The 22,176-nt window shown below is 39.7% G+C and overlaps 1 protein-coding gene across 3 annotated transcripts in view; it reads right to left on the reverse strand.

The window, feature by feature from the left end:
• Window positions 1-7,668: 7,668 nt before the first annotated feature.
• LOC124170535 (myosin light chain kinase, smooth muscle-like) overlaps window positions 7,669-22,176 on the reverse strand; it is a 98,625-nt gene continuing 84,117 nt past the window's right edge. For all 3 annotated transcript variants that reach the window (XM_046549321.1, XM_046549322.1, XM_046549320.1), the window contains one exon: window positions 7,669-8,066. In XM_046549321.1, coding sequence (XP_046405277.1) covers window positions 7,920-8,066 — 147 coding nt within the window. In that variant the 3' untranslated portion in view covers window positions 7,669-7,919. The remainder of the gene's footprint in view (window positions 8,067-22,176) is intronic.

Genomic DNA, 22,176 nt, shown 5'->3' on the forward strand with positions numbered 1-22,176 from the left:
TTTATTACTCCTACATTATGTTTTTACATCTTAATACAATGAAAAAATGGAGAAGGAGCTTTAGGTGGTCTCCAAGGTCATAGGACCAGAATTGAGCCACCATTAAGTAACAAAATGTATGCCAAAAACATAATAATGCAGTAAATGATACATTAGTGTTTTATGTAAATAACATCAAAATAAAATTTCGACTATTTCTTACGAGAAGAGCCAGTCTTTAGCAATTCTCAACATGACGTTTGTGGTTTTATTTTTTTTATTCTAGCGGGCAGTAAATGAAATAATTTTGGCCCCATGTAAATAAAACATCGCTTATATAAAGTTAACTTGGGTCTGTGACTACGTAGATTCATCTTCGACCTGAAGACGCTGGCAGCAGTGCCAGCGAAACTGTTGTCATCACCAACAAACCGACGCGGTTGCACCGGAAACATGGGGAAATTGGTAACTTGGGTCTATTTGCAACTATAAATGACTCATTCCTTAAATTATATTTATATTTGTCACTTACACCCGGCATATTTCCTCTTCTGGCAAAAAACAATTTAAGCACTTTGAATAAATACAAATGCCTTAGTGGTAACAAATTTAGGGCCACAAACAACGGAAATGAGTGCTCATAGTAATTTTTAGACAGTATTACCCTAATTATTTTTTTTTTGCAAAACGAGTGCACACTTAAATGTGCTCATGTATGCACTGCCCCAGCAGATTATACCATAAGAAAGTTTGGAATGAACAAGAGCATGATAAATGTTTTTTTTTAACCGGAAGAGGACATTTGTTTCGTAGGTAGTAAAATTTGGACAAGGCACTTCTAAGGCATTTGTTTACAGTAAGTAGGTGTAATCCCAGCGTAGATTACTATTCAGAATTACTCCCAAGTATTTCATTTCATTACATCTATCAATGACTGGACAGTTACAGACAAAATTTAAACAATTTGTATAATGAAATATAAGTTTACCATTAAAAATACTTGTATTACCTATGTCATAGCACATAAACTTCGTCTTTTCGCTTAACTCTAACCCATTTAAATTAAACCATTTTCGCAAGAAACATAGATCCTCTTTAACAAATGTTTCAGCACAACTCCAATTGGGAGCTGAGTAGCACAGCGTTATATCATCAGCAAAGGCTGTGAGTTCACCATTGAATTTTTTTCACATAAATCGTTTACGTAAATCAAAAACAGAATAGGTCCTAAGACAGAGCCCTGTGGTACTCCCGTCTCAATTGTAACATATTCACTAAAACAATTATTTACTTTTACACATTGTGATCTTGTCGACAAATAACTTTCGAACCACTTCAGTGATTATCCTCGTATTCCAGCTTGCTCAAGTTTCATTAGCAGTATTTTGTGCGAGAGTGTATCAAATGCCTTGGTTATGTCTAGATATAACCCAATAGTTCGCGAGCTTGAATCGACTGAATTGTATACTTCGGTCATATGCTTCTCTAGAGCAACTTCAGTTCCCAATCCATGCCTGAATCCAAACTGTTTCTATTTGCCTTTTGAAATTTTGACATGTAGTAATTACTGGCTGCGTTACGCAGATTTTTGCGCAATTTGTTTCTTCACTTTTGATATTCGTTTTTTAGGCTAACATTGCTTAGCTGCTTTCTGTGTTTTTTGAAGAAGTAATTTTTTCTCTCAATATGTCTTAGGAGAGAGTAATCCATGGTTTTAATTTAACATCTTTTTTCGTGTGATTTACTGAATACTTTGCAGTTTCAAGACTGGTTTGGAGAGATAACAATGTGAGTGAAAATGCATTAGATGCATCGTTTTCAGTAAAAACAGCATTCCAATTAACATTTGCGACGGAATTTTTAAATATGTCATAATTTACTCTCGTGGCACAGGCGTAGTTCTATTTGAATATTCCCTTTTTTGCAAACGGTTCGTGTCCTAGCACCCACCACCACACGCCTACTGAGGCTGCTTATCGCGGGATAGTGTGCAGGTGTAGATGAAGTGAGCAATGCATTTTTCGGAAAATACGTACTGTAAACACGGGCTACTCGAGCCCAAATAATGACACCTTTAATATTATTTTCAAAAATGGGAACAACATATTGTTTTCTTTGACATAATCATTTTCTATATTTAAATTATAGTTTATTATGAATACTTAAACATTCAAAATTCATTGTTTGTGACATGATAAATACTTTAATTTTTTTAAATTTCAACCGGGCTCAAGTTAACCTGAAGATTGGGTTACTTGGCTCCAGACTATAATTCCCATAGGAACGACCATTTGAAGGCAGTTTGGGTTCAAGTGGGGCAACAGTTATTAAAATAAATAAATTATAATCATCCCGTAAGCTTCCAAAACGTAAATATTTAAGACAAATTGTGATAAAAAACAAGATTAAAAAATATTAATTTAAAAAATGCACTGGAAACATAAGTTTGATCAATACTATAAAGATATTATTCAGACAAAAGTAGATTTGCGTATAGCAATGTTTAGAGTCCAGTAAAAGAAAATAACTTCTTTTAATAAGTTTTGGTGGTTCTATTTTCATTACCACAGCTTCAAATTTGTACTGACATCCTTGTTTTTGGGCCACCTTCAATCTTAGATCGTGGGCTCCATGCAGTCGACACTAACACCTTCTGCTTCCGTCATTTTTAGAGGTTTTTTTTATGTTTGGACCAATTTCTTCTAAAACAGTGCGCAGCAGCGTTGGGAACTGATTCTTTGGAAGCATCGAACCTTTTACCAGCATCTTAGTGTTCCTATCGGTCAAGAACGCCCTTCCACTTCATTTTGAGTGGCCAAAAATACACCTTATTCAGTGGTTGAGTGAGGTGGGATGAGTTATGGGGGGACATACAAAGTATGCATCACAGAAATGAATATCATCGATACTGAGGTGTGGAGTAGGAATGCTTCCAATTACCACCTTCTTCCCTTCTGTTTTTTTTTTAAATTAGAAGCATGTAATAGGTGGCCCAGTCCTTAAACATTTAAGCTGCGACAAAATTGTTGAGGGGAAGATGAGCCCAAACTCCTTATACACTGAGGAGCAAGAAAAGTACTAGTGGGTGACTTGCCTATGGGCTCAAGTAACCCGAGTTTTTAGATAATGTGTACAGTTGTACTTAACAACATACTGTACAATTAATGGGTTGTTTAGGACATGAAAAGGCCTCAATTTGCTTTGACAATAAACATAGCATGAAATGTATGCACTTATCGCCAGTTTCCTTATGTCTGTACAGACAAAAGTTAGCAGAGTGAAATAAACAACAAATACATGTGTTAGTTATATTACCAGTACTGCTCTCAGTGGTGACTTCCCAAACATCCTAGACTCGATGTATTGTTCACCCAACTGCCTATACCTACTAGCAAAGCACTGAATTGCGTAGATATACTGATGTTGAGAGCACGCAGAGAACCAAACTTCATATTTCAGTTTTGGGCTCAAGTTAGCCCACAGGGCTCAAGTGGCACGCGTTTACGGTAGTTCAATTTCTTTCTCTTACTTAGCCCACAGTAGGTTTGGACATTTATATTAGTGACGTCCATCATCTCGGTATCTAGGAACTTCGAAATTATTGTAAGTCTCACTTTTTCTAGTATTCCATCGTGAGCGCCGTAGGTTACGCATTCGAATGTTTCTGCGGGAGGGTTTCTTGACCTGATGATCCAAGGCCGCTTCCGAGGCACTCCGAATGCAATGTGTTGGCGTGGAGGGCGCTGGGAGACTGCGCTTTCTTATCTCGAGGAAAATGGGATCGGCTGGGGAAAAAATCCCTCTCGGCTATCGAACCTGATTTTCTATTGATACGGAAGAACATTTTTTATGATAGGGAATAGCACTTAATCAGTGACATTGACTTTAAATGGCTCAAGCAAAGTCTTACCTTAAAAATGAGCCGCTAACCTTGGCCTTTCGAAAATTTCTTGAAGAGATATATCAAATACCCTTGAATAATATATAAATTAATAATTGAATGTCTTAACCAAGATCTTAGGTCTAAAATGAGCCACAGACGAAGTCCTAGCGAAAATAATGTGCCGAGGCATACGGTTATAGCACGTTTTTTGTCGGAAATATGAAAATATTAAAATACGCATCAATCGCACAATTTTATAAAAAAACGTCGTGTAATATTTTTTAGTTGAATATACAACCATACAGAAATTTGGATCAAAATCAAAGACCACAGTGGTACCTTAACTAAATTGAGGTAGTAATACACATCCAAACACTTATTTTTCGGATTCAAATCATAGGGTTCATTATTTCTTCCTTCAGAAACCTGAAATTCCATATTTTAATGTCCAAATATGCATTTCTGTTCAAGTGTGATCAATTATTAGTAAAAAAATTCCATTTCACACAAACGCCAAAATACGCCGATAACGCGAAAAGAAGTTCAAAATATTTGTATTCATTGTTGCCGGGCTGGTGAGGGTGAGGCATAATAATGATGCATCTACATATTACTCTGTGAGCCACCTCTAGGGTGTTTGGCAGGGGGGAAACATGGAGCTGTAGGAATTTTGCACACTATTTTATTTGCTCAACCGGTGTCAATGTGTGCACATCATTTTCAAGAGCTGTCTCATTACTACAGCTGTTTGTATCATTAATAGTGATGGATTTCCACTTACTGAACTCGTCAAAAATTGATGTGGTTAGTCAGAAGTCAACAGGAGTGCTAAGAAGGTGGCTGGGGCGCGGTCCAACGTTTTCGTGCGAGGATAAACTCCCGCTGCTCATGTCATAAATGCAACCTAAGCTTCGGCATGAGCCACTTCGAGTCGAAAGCCGGATTTTAGGACGTCACTTCCACGCATTGCATAATTTTTCTCAATTTTTCTTGAAGTAATAGGTGAACGCATTTGTTAGGCCTATCCTGCGGGAAGCATGTAGGGAAACCTAGGAGAAAGACACAGGCTTTGGATAATGCCATGATTATGGCATTTGCCAATCGCGACTGTTTGCTGATTTGATTGTTTGCATTTCAGAACATCCCACTAAATCACCACTCCCTCATTCGCCTTGGCGTGCATGTGTGGTTAATTCTAGGCTTGTGTGGCAGGCGAAAATTCCTTATCTTCACTATGAAAAAGGCTTATACGAGTTGTACGTATGCAGCTACACAAAGATGACGTCAAACGGCATCGCAGATGATCTAGTCGGTAAAAAATGATCATATAAGCAGCATAAGGAGGTTTAAGATGACGCGTCACTCCTGGCTGCGATTGTCCGTCATTTTCTTCTTTGCAAACTTCCTATTCTATTCAAATTTCTGTGATCATCTAAAAAGTTTCATTCTAAATTTAAAAGAGCTTTATCTAATTTTTTGTACGTAAAATACAGAAAAAATCCATCTGGTTTCTAAACAAGGAAAAACTCCCAAATTTTCTGTCTAGGCCAATGTTGTAGATGGTGCCTCATGAGATTTTCTCTATGATCAAGTAAGTTATAAACTAGTTGTTCAATGCCACCAAAAATAGCGGTATAGCGGGAATGATACGTCCTCTTAAATGCCTGTTTTGGATACGATATACATTATTAAACTGAGAAATTTGGCCACTTGGACAGAAAAAGCAAATTAAAATTTTGGTGCGTTTGGTCGAAATGTCAAAATTATGCCTAGACGTCTCTGACGGATAGGATTGGTCGGATGAATATAATCGCATCTCTAACCTGGAGACGTTTGGCCAAATTTTCCGAGGCAATACAATACCCGCCGAAGATGAAGGTTGAGTTCGAGGCACACTGGTGTAATGTGCTGGCACAAACCTCGAGGAAAGTAGCACGAATTCTGCAAGTGCAAAACAGCAGTCGTGCGTGCGGTGGAATCCATGCACACATTGATGCCGCCAACGCGAGTATTCTCTTGCTCAACTTTCTCAGAATAATTAAAAGAATAATGTAGCTAAATTAAACATCAAGATCTAAGGAACACTGTACTTGTTCAAACCAGATAATTGACCTTGAAAGCCTTTCGTCGAAACCTTTGGCTATATTTTGATTTGAACAGTGCGAATAAATGATATAATTTTTTTATAGTTACGGCGCCAGAAGGCGACGAAGGAGGGTGGAGCTCCAGCAATGTTAGTGCGAGGTCATCGGCGTCTCTTCCCTTTGAGTCTCTTCGATGAAAGCCAACTCCTCGCCCACATATTCCACTCATACTTTGGTATCCGCCCGTTTATCGCCAAATAGCGCTCATGAACCCCGGTCGGCACAATAAATATTTTTTGGCATTGCTCGAAAATTTCATTTACTCTGTGCATAGACGCTAATTTCTCAACCGTTTAAAAGATAATCGCACTTCTCTGGAATCCATTAGAATTGTGAAGAAATAAGTAGTTGATATCCCTAGCCATAAAGAGTTGATAAAAATTACCCTTTTTGCATCTAATCTTTCATAATTTTATAATATCTCATACTTGTCCAAACGCTCGGATTAGATTAGCCTTCCCAAGTAGGCTTCCGCGGATATTATGACAGTAGGCAGCGATTCTTCCGGATTTCCTTCCGCCTTTATCCATTTTACTGTACATTATTTCGCCAACAAAATATTTGGCGAAATATTATTAAGTCAAATGGCTGAACGCGGAAGAAACCCGGAAGAATCGCTGCCTACAATAGATTAACCTCTTTCACCGGCCTTAGCGGAAGTAATTTTGGATTATCTGGACAGGAAACGTTTCCCTTCCGAGGATCCTCTCATCAAAAATGTTTTTATTCTAATTCCGTCGTGTTCATGACATTATTTGCCTTTGGACGGGAATTCCAAATGAGCGAGAACCTTATGTTCATCGGCAATGACCCACTCTTAAGAGGTTTTTGTATTTCCCGGTGTGTTAGATGGATATTCTTGATCGGGTCACGCACCGGGCCACAGGCTTTCTTTCTAATGGCTTTCGGAAAAGGACTTTTTGCCAATTTTCTCCTATTGTTTACTCCGCTGTTTCAGAATGGCCGCAAATCAGACTAAAATCTAATGCAGCAGCGTGAAAACGCCGACAGAATGAAGTCGTTTGCAAAACATTGGGCAGCGATAAAGCTTCGCACGCGGTGCGATACTTAAGAAGAATTAGTTAACTGTCCACTGATTCGATTTGACAATCTGAAAAGATGTACTATTAAGTTGATATCAAATTGATACGGTATCCAGTGGAATTCGATCTTTTTCTCAGCAATGATAAATAATATTCTTCCAGTATTGGCCCTTTTAGTAATGAAAAGACGAGGTGACTTTAACGCTTGGTATTCGGCACGATACGAAAACTTCGCCTATTTCTTGCTCTTGTCTTGAAATCCACTACAAATAATATTTGAAAGGATGGAACACTGGAGTCAACAATACGTTAACACCAAGGATTTTATGGAGGATTTATCTTCTCAATTGAGCGTCTAATTCTCAGATCTATCTCTTCATTACTCAAGGACCATTTAGTAATGTTGTCATCCGGGCTGCATGTACCACGAGGTATACCTGGTACCACGAGGACCACGAGGCTACCAGGGACTTTTACAGGGACCTTGCAAGAAACTCGAGGAGTCGTGTGTTTAGTCATAGTTTTAATTGTTCTAAATAGTCATCATTCTAAATCGTCCCTGGAAAGCCTTATTTTAGGGATACATAATGAGAGAAAAATAAATCATGGAAGCGTGGCATAATTTAAATAGAACCTTTCGCTTTTATATTTAAATATTTTCTTACATTTTACATACAAAAGTACATAAATTTTAGAAATCATTCATATTAATCCTAAGAGGGTATAAATGTCTGAGTGAGGGTTGCCATCTGGCGGCTGGGCTCGGAACCACGCGCCGCACCTCGGGAACAGTCCTCAGCGTTGAGCAACATTGGAACGGAAGTGATCACCGGAAGTGGAATCGAGAGCGCGTTGCCGCTGGCCGGGCCCTCAGTCCGTGGCGTTGGGGTTCGTGTACGAGAAGTCGGAGAACTGGAGCTGCTCCGCGTCGCTGATGGCCTGCTTCCCCACGGCCGTCAGCTTGGCTCGCTCACACGTGAACGTCGTGTCAAAGTACTTGAGGTCCAAGGGATGCGTCTGAAAAGAGACCATTCACAGTCATTCCCCACCATTCCATTCTTTGATAGATTAAGAGGCTGCAATTTTCCCTCCATCAGAAATTTATGATCATTTCCCAATTGAAATATAGTCTAAAATTGGTCACGGCAGATTTGAAACGGATATGGATCATGAGTTTCTGATCTGGAGCAAACCTTGGTCAAATTTCCCCGATGTGGGACCTGTGGACATGGGAAAGTTTTGATATCGTGTTCCATATCAGTATAAAACCGGTAACCAGCGTAAGGTGGGCTGAAATCGAAAAAACGAAAGAAAGATGCTGGTGAAGTCTTCTCCACTAGGGAGCCATCGAAACGTAGGCCTACAATCAACTCACCCCGTTGAAAACCCGAGAAGACTTCACCAGCGTCATCCGCTGGCAGAGAACAAGATCACATTCCCAAGGAAAGCTGGCTAAAATCTCAAAAATGGTTATTTTGGTGATTAAAGTTGAAACTTCATTCATTCACAGTCATTTTCAATAAAGAAGTGCATGTTTTGACGCATACTATTTTTTTAAATGCTTATTTTTAACAAAATACTATAATAATAATAAGTAATAATTTTCTCAAAGTTGAGCATATTTCGCAAAAATTGCCCGTGTTGATTTTTTTTCGGAATTGAGAGTATTAAGAATAATGATACAAAAACTATCCAGGATGCTTATAAACGGTTTATTTTTGTCAACCCTCATCAAAGTTCACGATTTAGTGGCCGTATTTGTGAAAAAAATCATAGAAAACAGCCGACCCTGTTTTTGTCGAATTTTTATGTTTATGTATGATTATGAGCAAAGTGTCTCCAAGATATTTACACCAACAAGTGTAGAGTGGGATGCGAAGAAGTGATCGACGGCGATGCCAAAATTGAAAATCGATTAGTTGTAGTATATTTAAGTATATAAATAGTATACTAGTGCAACATTTCTTTGGCATTTTAATAAACCTGATTTCTCTGCTGTCTTCTGATATTTATCGTCGATACATTATAAAGTGGCGGTTGCTGATTTGAGCTGGAGTTTTTGTCTGTACGTAGTAGTTTAAAAAGGACACCGAATTACACTTATAGTAAGGTATTTACAACAGAATCGACTTTTTTATTGTCCATCTAAATAAATTACCTGCGGTCGTTCGCAACACCGAAAGTAAAGTCGATTTTTTGGCGTGCTTTGAAGTCCGCTGATTCCGCGCGACACATGATCGTGATGACACACAATGATTTCGTATGGTATGGTATTTGGAGGAGGTGACCGACAGCTGAGGTCATTTGCGCCATCAGGGAAGGATATGGAAGGAATGGTGGAGAGTAACCCGGCGTCGGAATTAGCGTGATTGTGACGAAAGGCGCCAAGGGGACCACGGCTTAACGTCCCATTCGACGGACCGAGTGTTGCGCTTGAAATATCCTCCACACAACACTCAACTAGGGATCGGGTATTCGCTGAGATTACTCTGCCACCGCCAGGAGTTGAACCCGAGCCCATGGGTTGGGAAGCCAACACTCTTGCTATCTCACCAACCCTATCCCCACGAACATCCCCAACGCCTTACCTAGTGATAAACAGTATTCCGGAACAAATTCAATATCCCAGTTACTTGGACCTGTTTACCGCCCTCTACCATGCCTATTATCAGTCCGTGGAAGACTAGACTCAACTGCGTGCTCCTTTGCTCTTACATAGCTCAGAAGTTCAAGACTGGTTCTGAATTATCGATGAAGTTGTTTGTGAATCACATGCTTTTCTATGGTTCGCTATTCCATGGTTCATGATTCCCAGGTCCTGTTCCCATGATTACCGCTTCAAAACTGTGGTAATCTTTCATTTTCACGTACTGGTAATTCGTGACATGGAGATGTAATTAGAGCGTTAAATAGTTATGATGAAGTCTCAAGTTCGCATGCCCAATGCAGCTAATTTTTTCGCTCAAGAAATATATGATTTCAGTGTGTTTACTGTCATAATTATTTATTCATTAGTACGTAGTTTATAAATAGTTAAAATGTGTTTTTACACCAATTTATGAGTCAAGTCAAAGAAAGACAGTTGAAAGGAAGATTTTAGTGTGCCTTTCCATCTGCTTTTCCTTTGCTCGCATTACCATGGTTTACGGACTACGGTGCCACTTTGCTAACCGTCAATTTATCGTTCACTTTAGATGTCAGCACTAGAGGGCAGCAGAGGTTTTAACCATCGTCGTGTGAATGCACGATAGTTCCATCGATTGGTAGGAAAATCGTCATCTGAACGAGGCATTGGCGGCGCCGGAAGACGCACACCTCTCTCAATGACCGTTGTCTGGACGAGCCATTCCTCGCAATCCCCGATATGCGTAGCCGCGCTGAACACACGCTTCCTCTGCTTGAATGCGGGCTTCCACGCAATCGGGGAATTTTTATCGGACCAAAAATTTGCGGAACTTGAGCATCGGCGATAGTCCCATGTAGAGAGAAGGTGAAAGAGAACCTTATGTGCATTGTCGCTCGCCATGTTTACATCCATTTCGGTTTGGTGGGCAAAGAATCTCCTGACTTTTCAGATGATCGCTAATTACGAGGGTTGCCCAGGAAGTAATGCACCGCATTTTTTTCTCGGCCGACAGCAATGGTGTGATTACGAAACATTACTTAAGCATTATCTGAAGTTTCATGAATGCGCATGCACAATTTCTGGCTCTTCCGACATACAACGTAGCTGCAGGACCGTTTCAAAAGTACATCTGTCAGCGATGTACATAACAAGCAGCGTGCTGTAATTGAATTGCTCACTGCAGAGAAAGAAACTGAGGGAAATATTCACATATTTAGTCTATGCAGGATATGCTGTCAACAGAAGGTATTGAATTATTGGGTCCCGGCCCCGGTGTGTTGTATCCTTCAAATGGTCCACCCTTGGACCTTCATTCGATGTCAACAGGAGTACAGTAAGTCACTGGGCACAGAAGGCAGGTACATCAGAGGGCGGTTTCGCGGTGCTCCTAAATTTTCCGCGGTTAGGGAAACTACCCAAGGCCGTCACACATGACATTTTGCTGCGAGATGTTGTTGCCATTTGCGGATAAAGACGCGTTAAGACTTGACAGTTAGTGCTGTATCTGTTAATCAGTAGAGGAATTGGGTGCTTCCAGCGACCCCGGCGCCGTACCAGCCCAGGAGGTGTTTTGATTCAACACGATAACGCTCGGCCCCATCCAAGTTTGAGGACTGCTGAACACATGGAAAAACAGGGTTGGGCAGTGTTACCCCATCCACCCTACAGCCCTGACTTGGCTTCCTCAGTCTTCCACTTGTTTGGCCCATTAAAGGATGCCATTCGTGGAAGACGTTTTGAGGACGACAAGGATTGGTACCAATAGGGTATACACGCCCTTGCTGCACGCTGGATGACGGCCATAGAACGGACGGAGATTACGTGGAAAAGTAGCTGGTGTAGCTGAAACATTATTCTTTCATGTATGTAATTCTCATTGAATGCTATGAATAAATTTCGAAAAAATATGGTGCATTACATTTTGAGAAACCCTCGTATCTTCGTAGGATAATTTGTTCTGTATGATATTGAATAAATGTCTTGATATTATTTCTGACTATACTGAGAAGTCTAAAAATTTGACAAATGAAATCAAGTCTACCGATAATCAGCGAAATTGTCTCACAAATCCATGCTCAAGCTAGTGTGGAGAGCAGTGGCGCAGCGAGGGGGGGGGGTTTTGGGGGATAAAACCCCCCCAGAGCTCAGAGAAATTTTTAAGTTTAATCCATTTTACCTGATTGTATTGATGTTACTAATAGAATAGTGTAAGGATTAATAAAATATCCCTCAGAAAGCTGTAAAACTCAACATTTTGAACCATTTATCTTAAAATTCCGCAATTTATTAATTTCGCAGCTACCGCTTATCCTGGTGGGTATTCCATACCCCCACACACTTCGGTATTAGTTGCACCTAAACCCCCCCCAGCCTTAATTCCTAGATGCGCCCATGGTGGAGAGTGTGTGACTTTGCAAATGACGCACTTGTTCATGTACAGCGGCGGAAAAAATTAACGCAGAGCTCACCGCGTCTGATTTCGACCAGCTCGGGAACATATAAAGACATTCTTCCTGTAAGAATTTGTCCTTGAAAAATTCTCGTGTAACCGAGAATTTTCAAAATACACATCCGTTGTACTGGGGAAATCCAATCGTATGCGTCTCAGTAAGACAACGCGTCAAAGACCCAACTAAAATTTTTCCGAAGAATGTTTTGCCCGCGTCTTACGCAGAATAGAGTTAACTCTCGTAGAGAACACAGCCGATAATTTGGTCATTGACACTGCTAGAGACCACATTGGTTTTCTGGTGTGGTGAGTAAGGTGTTACGCTCTGGGCCATGAGTGCCACGGATCAAATATTGGTGAAGGATGATAGGGTGTCGCTCGCACGATGTCCACATTTCGCTAATCTCAAAAACTCCGCAGAACTTAGTATGAGGTCCAGAGGATTTTTCGCATGGCAATAATTATCGTATTAAAAAGAACATCACGTATGGTTGCCCAAAAGACGGCGCTAGATATAGATCTTGAAATATGTAGGTTTTTTGATCGTAATAAGTTTATCATTAAAAGAATTAGAATTCCAACGTATAGCTTTCATTTAAAATGGCGAAATCATTCGCATTAGAAGGAGAATTCTAGGTATTTCCTGCCTTTGTAACCGAAAAAGAAGTATCATAGGCCAAGTGATGAACAGAGACCATCATCATGTGTCGATCGGAATCGTGAACCACGACCTCACGGCAGGGAGGCACTACAATGCTATCTAGGGCGCTAGCAAAAGCGATAGAATAAAACTAACTATCTAGTCATCATGGAAAATTGTTCTTTTTTGCTTTTTAATAAAAAAATAAATTGTAAATAATAAACCTCTTTATTGTTGATTTTCGGAAGTTCGTGATTTTTCAATGAGAAACGTAACTTTTCTCCAGGATTGGAACAAAGTGATCGTATTCGCAGTGAGTTTAACTGGATATCAATTAAAAGATTTTATATTGAAAGAGTTTGGCAAATTATACCGCTAGCAGCAAAAGATCCGAAAGATTCGATTGACGGAAATAGTACGAAAACCCTCGGTTTTGACTCTCAAATCTTTTTCAATTGCCGCGGTTCTAAAATTCGATCAAAAATTGGTTTTTCCTAAGAAGTGTTTGATTAGTTTTGATTTGTCACACTCTAATAGTCTTTTAGGACTCTGAATGGGAACGATTATCGCAAACTTGAATAAAAAACTGTTAAAAATTGTAATGATTTTGATTTTTTCTATATTTATCGGAATCTATGATATTTTTATACCGGTTTCGTTGATAGAAATATAAAAAATACATGGAAATACATACAAATGTTGTTCTTCTAGTATATCCCTGAGGGGTCTAGCTGCATTTTATTTTGTCGGTCTCCACCGTCTCCACAAAAATCGATTCTCTCCACTGTTAATTTAACAAGCTTGCAATGGATTTGTTTTTCGTTTTTGATAATTTAATCCTATGAATATTTCGTTGCTAAAACCAAGCAGGAGCATTTTCTATCGCCAAATCTCGGCTCTATATGCATCAACCTTTGCTGATGGAGCCCAGATTTTCTGTAGCATAGACGTGATGTTTTGATACCGGGTGTTAGTGTGCACTCGAATGAGACCATGATACAAACATCCACTTTCCAAGTGACATTAGGCGCCATGTTGTTGATCTTGTTTTACCCATCTTTGCGTCGGTGCTATCACAGATACTGCCACACAGAAAACATCTTACAGAATTTGGCGAAGAAGGGTATGACTTTTATGATCTATAAATGATAAACCTGCTTTCATGGAAGTTCGAGTGCTGAAATTAAAATAATAAATAGAACTTTAAAGATCATGAACAGGTGAAATAATTGTCCAGCCAATGATTATCTTAAACATATATACCATCCGATTCATGCAAAATCCAGGAATCTCCCTCTACGCACTTTTAATTCAAGGAGAATCGATATTATTTTCAGATTGTCGCCCCTTATTGAGGCACTAAATTATTCGTATAGAAAGACAGGCCGTAAATACTTAGAACAAAGAACCAATTCCTACAAAAAGCTTTCATGGATACAGTTGAATTTTCCCTGCTTCAGACATACATGCATGCATTCAGGCCATGAGGTTTTTGGAGAAATTGCCACACTCAGACTTGGAGGGTGATATTTCCTTGAGCGCACCTTTGGGTTGACTTTCACTCGATGCCTTGCTTCACTGAAATCGGTGTCATCCTTACTTTCGGTCCCTTCGGGAGGAATATCGAGAAGTTTGGTGAAAGACGATAAGAAGATCAATTAAAACATGCTTCCCTTGACGTAGATTTACAAACAATGGAAATACCGCGATTAATCGGAGCACGATCAGGGGAAAACGGCCATTTTTTTGAAACTGTGTTCCGTTAACGAAGTAGCATGTTGTAGTGATATGAATCCAATGCAAACTATGAAATGAATTACGTGAAGCAGAGTATGTGTAGCTCAAATAAACGAATAAACATGGAATTCAATCGTTACTTTAATATACATTTGTCACTATCAGTGGTTTCAACTGATGATTTTTTCAATGGCATACATCTCAAGCATATTAATTACGTAAGTAAAAAACAATATTAGAGTGCTCTATGATAGTAGTGTAAGTCAATATTTGGCAATTTTTTGAGATATTTAGAGGTAAATAATCCACGTCCCGATTTTCTTCTCATTTTCCCATCATTTTCACACCTTTCCACAATTCTGCATATGTATTAATATCAGAAAACAAGTTTTGATCATGAAATTGCGGACATATTTTATCAATTCATTTGACTTTTTGCGTAGGTATTTGTAAATTTGTAAAATATTTGACATGACGGAAGAAAGTGATAGTAATTTTCATATCCATTGCTGAATAAATAAGATTCAATTATGATTAACAAGTATCGCAAGTATAGATTCAAGGAAGTTCTCCCGGGCTAGACCTCCACAGTTTAAAGATCGCTTTCAAAGGAACTACCTTGAATGTGCTTCTTAGTCCGGGTGGAGCTCTCCCGTCATCTATCCAAACCAACCTATCCTAACCTTGAATCATTATGTGAGTGCGGTTATTTATGAAGAGAGGGGTTCGTTTTATTCCGACGAATATCTTTCAGCTTTATAGATTGCAGCTGCGAAGACACCCGTTGAGAGGAACGAATGCTCTCGCACGCCATGCAGCCATGCCATTTTTGAACATGTGGCCCACAAAGAGACTTCGCACGCAAACACACTCAGTATTTTGATGTGACCTTATCTTTTGGTCTTCTTTCTTTCATAGTGATTGGCTGACCAATGAACGTCATCCATGGAGAATATTGGACCTAGAAATCTTGGCTCAATCGATCGAACGTTTCGCATTGCGATTTTAGACTCAACTGCGCCGCTTTCCTTTGTCTATAAACACATTACGGTCTAAGAAGCAGTCCTCCGAGTGTCCAATCAAACGAGGCCATTTGCAGTCAAAGGTGTTTTGGTAGTTAAGTTAGTGTCATAAACTTCACCTTAGTTTCTGCCCCAGGGGCTTGGGTTTTTTTATATCCCAAATTATAATTTTTAATTAACGTTTAGTCGTAGCTGCCGGCTGAAGCAATATTCTAGACAATGTTATCAAATAAAATCAACTGATTTGGGCGTTACTTGGTGGAACGATGAAATGTTCATGGTGAAACAAAACCCAGTACTAAAGGAGCGTACTAATGCCTGCACAATATGATTGCTTATGGAGGATCGAGGCCACGAAGAAGGCGTACAAAATTGGTATCGTGGCTCGTAATGCATATTATTACGATACTATTTTCCATTTACTTTCAATTGAAGAAATAGTGTCCATGATTTCAAATTTAAAATTAAAAGATTTAATTTGCTTTGGGGATTTATTTTTCTTTGGAGGATGCTAAAAATTGAATTGATATGATCAAATTATTATGAGTGAGCAGTAAGCTAAGAACGTCTTACTACCTCGGGTATTTTTCTAATTGGTATTTGTCTCACTCTCTAATGTAGTAAACCTAACACAAGAAAGAAGATGATAAACTGGCAACTACATATTATAGTATTCCATAATAATAGCAATAATTTAAAGTCGACAGGTTGATAGTTTCTTATTTTATGGCATTGCTGACACACCTAGCGTGTTCTTATTCATATACTCACGTTACAGAGTTATTTTCACCATTTTATTACGTCCGAGAGGTCACTGAAACAACCTGAAATTCAACTCCGAGGCATAAATGGAGAATCAGGAACTAACTTCAAAACATTTTATTTCATCATAAGCACTTTTTCCCGTATATGTGATCACCTCCACATCCCGGATAGCGGCCGAGATCTCTAGTAGATAGTGTTGAAGATTATACTGTTGAATATGAATTCTATGCCGGAAACAATTGATGAGCGAAACACTGCCCCAACTCTAAAGGTGAAATTTTCCTTCGGCGAATTCCATTACCTGTTGGGGAGTCTACTGCCTTAATTTTCTGCACGAAAGACATGTGCCACGATACCGCAGCTCACACAACGTAGGTCGTAAATATTCCGTTCTGAGTATTGGTGTTCGTTTATCAAGGATGTATTAGAGTGTAGCATTTTGGAGGGGACACCTCTGGCTGAAAAGTCACGAAGAATCGTGGCTAAGGCAGCTGCGATATCGATTGGAGGGCGTGGGCGACTCGGCCGGTGGCGTGAATTCGACCCCCCCTCCCTCCCTCCTTCGACGGCAGCGGCAAGGAGGCAGAAGCCTTTTCAGGTGTCCATTTCAAACAGGGGCGGCCGTAATTATTTACGTGCTATGCAGTGAAACCAACTAAAGGTGCTCCCACCGCCGAATACACGCGGGATCATTGAGACGAAAGAGAGGAAGCACTCATCTCCATTTCGTCTCGACTGAAGTGTGACGTTTCAACGCACGTCATCCCAGTCTCCCGTGTCGAGTGAGGCTCATTTCTCGACAGCACGCATTTTATATTTTTTTGCCACGTAAAACTCGTTTTCAACCCTTGTTATCGCCTTCAATGTTTTAGGCACATAAATCAGCCCTACGTCAACATTTGCCTGCATCACAAACATGAGAAAATACTGGAAATAAAGAAATAAAAACTTTGTAAGGTTCACTGTTATTTAATTATGGGCACGACCCGGGTTTCGTAACTTGGTAACATCGTCAGGTCGAAATTTAAAAGTTAAAGGCCAAGTCACGAAACCCGGGACGTGCCCATAATTAAATAACAGTGAACCTTACAAAGTGTTTATTTCTTTATTTGACCAATATGGAGAGGTTTATCAAAGTAAAGTCTGAAGTTATCAGTTATACGAGAAAATACAGTCGAGAAAATGCCGAAGTGAAATTTCAAAACAAGAGCTACAGCAGGAAAATGTTACATTAGTCCACTTGCAAGGCATTCCTTGATAATTTGAAGACGATGCGATGAGTTTTAAAGTTGAGTAATACACCATCAAGAAAAAAAGATTGCACGAGGGAAGGTGATGCGTAGTGTTAAGTTTTGCGCTGGATATCTCTTCGTTTTCAGTGTATTCTTGCAAAATCTTGTAAGCCATATTTTGTAAGATATTTGTCTTTTTAGTGTTGATGAAGGGGAAAAATTATGTGCGAACTGAAATCTCTTCGTTGTTAATCATGCTTTGCCGTAGTTTATGACCATAAAAGAATGAAATCAACAAATAGCTGCAAATTCTGTTCTTCTATTGCGTAATAAAATGATGTAAAATCTACATATTGGAAGATGAAGCTACATTATCGGGCATACGAACGCATGTTCAGTGCTTTTCAGTAACAGATCCTCAGCGCTAAGGAATGAAGCTCGAAGCACTAGTTCGTATATTCCACTGCGTGGTTTGTATTCGTGAATGCGTATTTGCATACTTTTTTGTACAATTTAAACAGGTCAGTTACTTTTTAAATTAGTTATTGATCTTTACGCCGTTCCCTGAAGTAGTGAGCCCTGTTAGGTGGTAAAAACGGCCCTTCGTAATGATTACGTCCATAGAATATATGGTCCATATTGTATGGAAGGGAAGAGAAATACGGAAAAATTTAAAACACATTGATCTTGTGGCAGAGGAAGCCACTTCAGATTTTTTTTTAAATTTGTCTCCCTAAATATATGATTATTTGTCTTTAAAATTCAATATTATCAAAAAGGATGGACTGGCCACTGGTGTCAGAAAAATATGATGTAAAAGATAATGCAGTTTTCGATACACATAGTTTGATTACTTTTTCTCTTAAATATTCTCGTGAGTCATTGCAATTTGACGTAGAATAAATGTCTGATAATATCTGTACATTCTTATATAACGCAAGCTGAAACTGCGTTTAATGTCTCTGAAAGTAGCTCGATGTATTTTCGCTTTCATCGTAGGGTATCTCAGAATGGGAACGAGTGCAACGGTTCTCAAAAATAATGTGCAGATTGTGAAGGAAAGGCTCTCGTAGTCGCGTCGCGTGGTCGCGCATGCGCACGCGTGGAAATGACTGCTGACCTTGGAGGTTGACGAGGAAAGTGACGACAAAGGTGGAGCGGCGAGTGCGGTTCATTCAGCGAAAGGGTGCATTGAGGGCGTGCGCGAGCGAGGCCTGTAGGGATATGATCAGACCGAAATCCTTTCAAATAGAGAGTAACAAGTGAAGAAGAAATGCATATGTGTCGGCCTAGGAGGAGTAGGAGTGAAGTCTTCGCCTGCCAAACCAAAGGACGTGGAGTCAAGTCCTGACAGGGTCGAGAATGAATGTGGCCGTTCGTATACGTTCACATGGGCGTACCCAGCGAGGGGCAGGAGGGGGCAGCTGCCCCCTCCCCCCGCCCCCCCTAAAAGCAAAAATCGCAAATGTATTTCTGGAAAATAATATTTTTTCAAAAAAATAATTTTAATAACTAATAAAGAGCTGCTATAGTTTCCTTAAAATGCTGATTTCATTCACCTTTTCCGTGCTTAAATCTTACCTACAACTTCAACAACCATGGCTATCCCCCCTAGTTTTGATTCTGGGTACGCCCTTGTAAGTTCACGCATTGAGTACTGAGCAATTGAAATGATGTTTGCTATGGAGAAACTATTTTGATGGCAGTCACAGACACAACTTTTCACACAAAATTCCTGACAAATGTCCGTTTTTAAACACTTAGTAATACTATCAAGGAATACATTTTCAAAAATTTCTACCATTTGTAACAGCATATACCCAGGAATTGCAACCACGGTTGGTTTATGAGCTATTTTAATATTTGCATGCATTTTTATCTCATTTTGACGTGCATGCATTTTTTATTTCTCTCTCTGCGTTAAGGGTTGAATCACAGGATTAGGGATAACACACCAATTAGGGAAGCACTTGCGTTATTTCAGTCATTTTAGCAATGTTAACACCGCTATTTGACTCCATTTTGACAATGGCAACATGCATAATTAATGTGAGCATTATGAAATGGGTAGTTCGTTGCTTGGCAAAGTTATGCGATATTTAACTACATAGTGGTACTATTGAGGTTCACAATGTCAAAAATATCCTCCATTTGTAATCCCACGTGCCCCCTCACTGTTAGCTATGCATTGCCTTGTTCAAATCGAACTCGACCCTTGCACACCCCCTGCCCTTGTTCAAACAACACAAGCACGCATTAACCCTCTCCCGCAATGACCTCTCGCCCCCCATGCAACCTCCTTGCCATGGCGCGCCTTATTCAACTGGACCTGGGTGCTGAGACCGAGGTCCCCTTTTAATAGGACCGATTACTGCCTCTCGGAGAATCCTATTCTATTTTCCCGCGAATCACTCGTTCGAAATATATGATCACCTTGACATTTTATGGCAAAGGCACCGCACAAAGTCTCGCGTCATGGAGGAGGGCGCCGTCGAAGCGAAAGCACGAGTTTGCGTGGCTCCCCTTGCAAAGGGGGGAGGGTGGGAGTGGAGGGGCGGAGGGGAGGGGTGCATTCGACCTGTGGCCGGCGACCCCAGAGTGGTCTCGTCGAATGTTGAGGCTGCCTTCTCTCCCAAAACATTGCGCGATGACCGCAGTGCGGCAAAAATGGAAGTCCCAAAAGCGTTTGCAGCCTCATGTACTCTGCAAACGCGAGAACACTTCGCGACGCCTTCCAAAATGATGGTCTGAAAAGTTGCTTTGTGGAAAGGCTGGACTGACTGCGTCGTGGCTAATCGATTGTAAGGTCGTTGCGTTCATTTTTTGTAAATTAAATCAAGTTACAGAAAGGAGACATCGTGCCCGCGTATGTTTTAGGAAAATGCATTATAACTTTTCAAAATCTTATGCTGCGCTACTGAATCCATAAAAATTTCTCAAATTTGAGTGGTTCTAGTCCTCTGGGCGTGCACGTCTGTGATTGCGGAATTGCGAAAGACTCACTGCGCTCAATTTTCGTTTTTCTATGGCTAACTGGTATTGTCATTTGCATGGTACGGTCGCTTTCAAATGTTTTAGGATAAAGTTTGTGGCGCCACTTATATTTCTCGAAAAATTTTAGTTTCCCATACTCTTTTTTATTTTCCTTGGTCACTCACCGAAAATATTTCATTTACCCATGAAGATAAATTCGCTCAGAGGGAGTAGTTTGTCGCAAATTGATAACTTTGTTTCGATTTATTCCGGATTTAATGATAATTTCGTGTACATTTACTGCTTACTTGCATCGGTTTTCACTGTTGGTTTGTATTGTCCTTGTTACAATAATTTCACTGCGAGCAGTTGCGGTGGACTAGAGGACTAATCGTGCGACTGAGCTGGAGGAGATTCTGACAAGTTCTTGTGTATTCTTGTGAGATCGAGTCCTTGGCGTGGAAATTGTTGGTCATATATTTTTCAAGTCGTTCACTCGTTTTGTATTTCTTTATAAATTTCAAATCATTTTAAATCTACCGTGACAGCTTTATATAACTTCTTAACTATAATAAGTCGTTTAAAAGTTAGGAATTGGGTAGGATTAGAGAGATAGTTTCCATGAATGACTAGTACATTTTGAATGTTGGCGATTTACAAAAGAGGGTAACCGTAACCCGGCGGTGAAGGGCGCATAAAAACGTAGCGTCGGTGTTAACATATTTGTTTAAGAATGGCGACAAGGGTCATGATTATCAGTTTATTTTTGCTAATTTATCAATCGGTTCCGATTGCTGTAGGTTGTTAAGATTTTCTGTAATGATCACCAAGCTGATCATCCGTCTTGTGAGCGCAGAGGGCTAGCCGGTGGTAAAAATTGAATAATAAGCTGGCCTCGGCGTTAATGTACTCCTGAAAGATCGACAGGAAAGAATCACTCTTTTCCTTTCATTTCAAAATAAAGCTTCCGATGATTTTTAAAAATTTATCTATGCGTTTTTAATGATGTTGAACGAGTAATAATTTAATAGGAAATATAATAACATAATTTGAAAATCTAAAATAAGAAATGTTATTCAAACTTCCTATGCATTCGTTAACCGGCTGTCATTCATAGATATATCCAATGCGCTCTAATACGCTTATGAATCACCTTGTATCATAATTGACAAAACAGTGGACACAATTCTTTGCAATTTACGACTTGAAAGAATTTGTTTTATACTTGGCACTCCTTGTTATATGCTACGAAAATTTTTCTCGTCATCGAAAATGGTGAAGTATCAAATAAAGCCTATTTTCTAGCTAAGTTGTTCCCACTGAATAACAGCCTCGAATGTCTTTGTCGGTCCGTTAAGAATGGCATGAGGGCGGGTTTGTGGAGTTGCTTTGCATGCTTTCCTTTAGTTCGCTATTCCTTTGTTCATGTTTCCCAGGTCCTTTTCCCATGATTACCGCTTCAAAACGATAGCAATCTTCAATTTTCGCATGCTGGTAATTCGTGACATGGAGAGCGTTAGATTGCTGTGATAAAGTCTCAGGTTTTTTGCTAAATTTTTTGCTCATGAAAACCTACGACTTCTATGCATTGATTGTCATTATGTTAATGTGCCTTTCCATATGATTTTATTTTTTCCGCTTTGACATGGTTTACAGTTCCACGATTCACGTTTCCCTGGATTC

This window comes from Ischnura elegans, chromosome X, assembly GCF_921293095.1.
Source record: "Ischnura elegans chromosome X, ioIscEleg1.1, whole genome shotgun sequence".
Taxonomy (NCBI): Eukaryota; Metazoa; Arthropoda; class Insecta; order Odonata; family Coenagrionidae; genus Ischnura; species Ischnura elegans.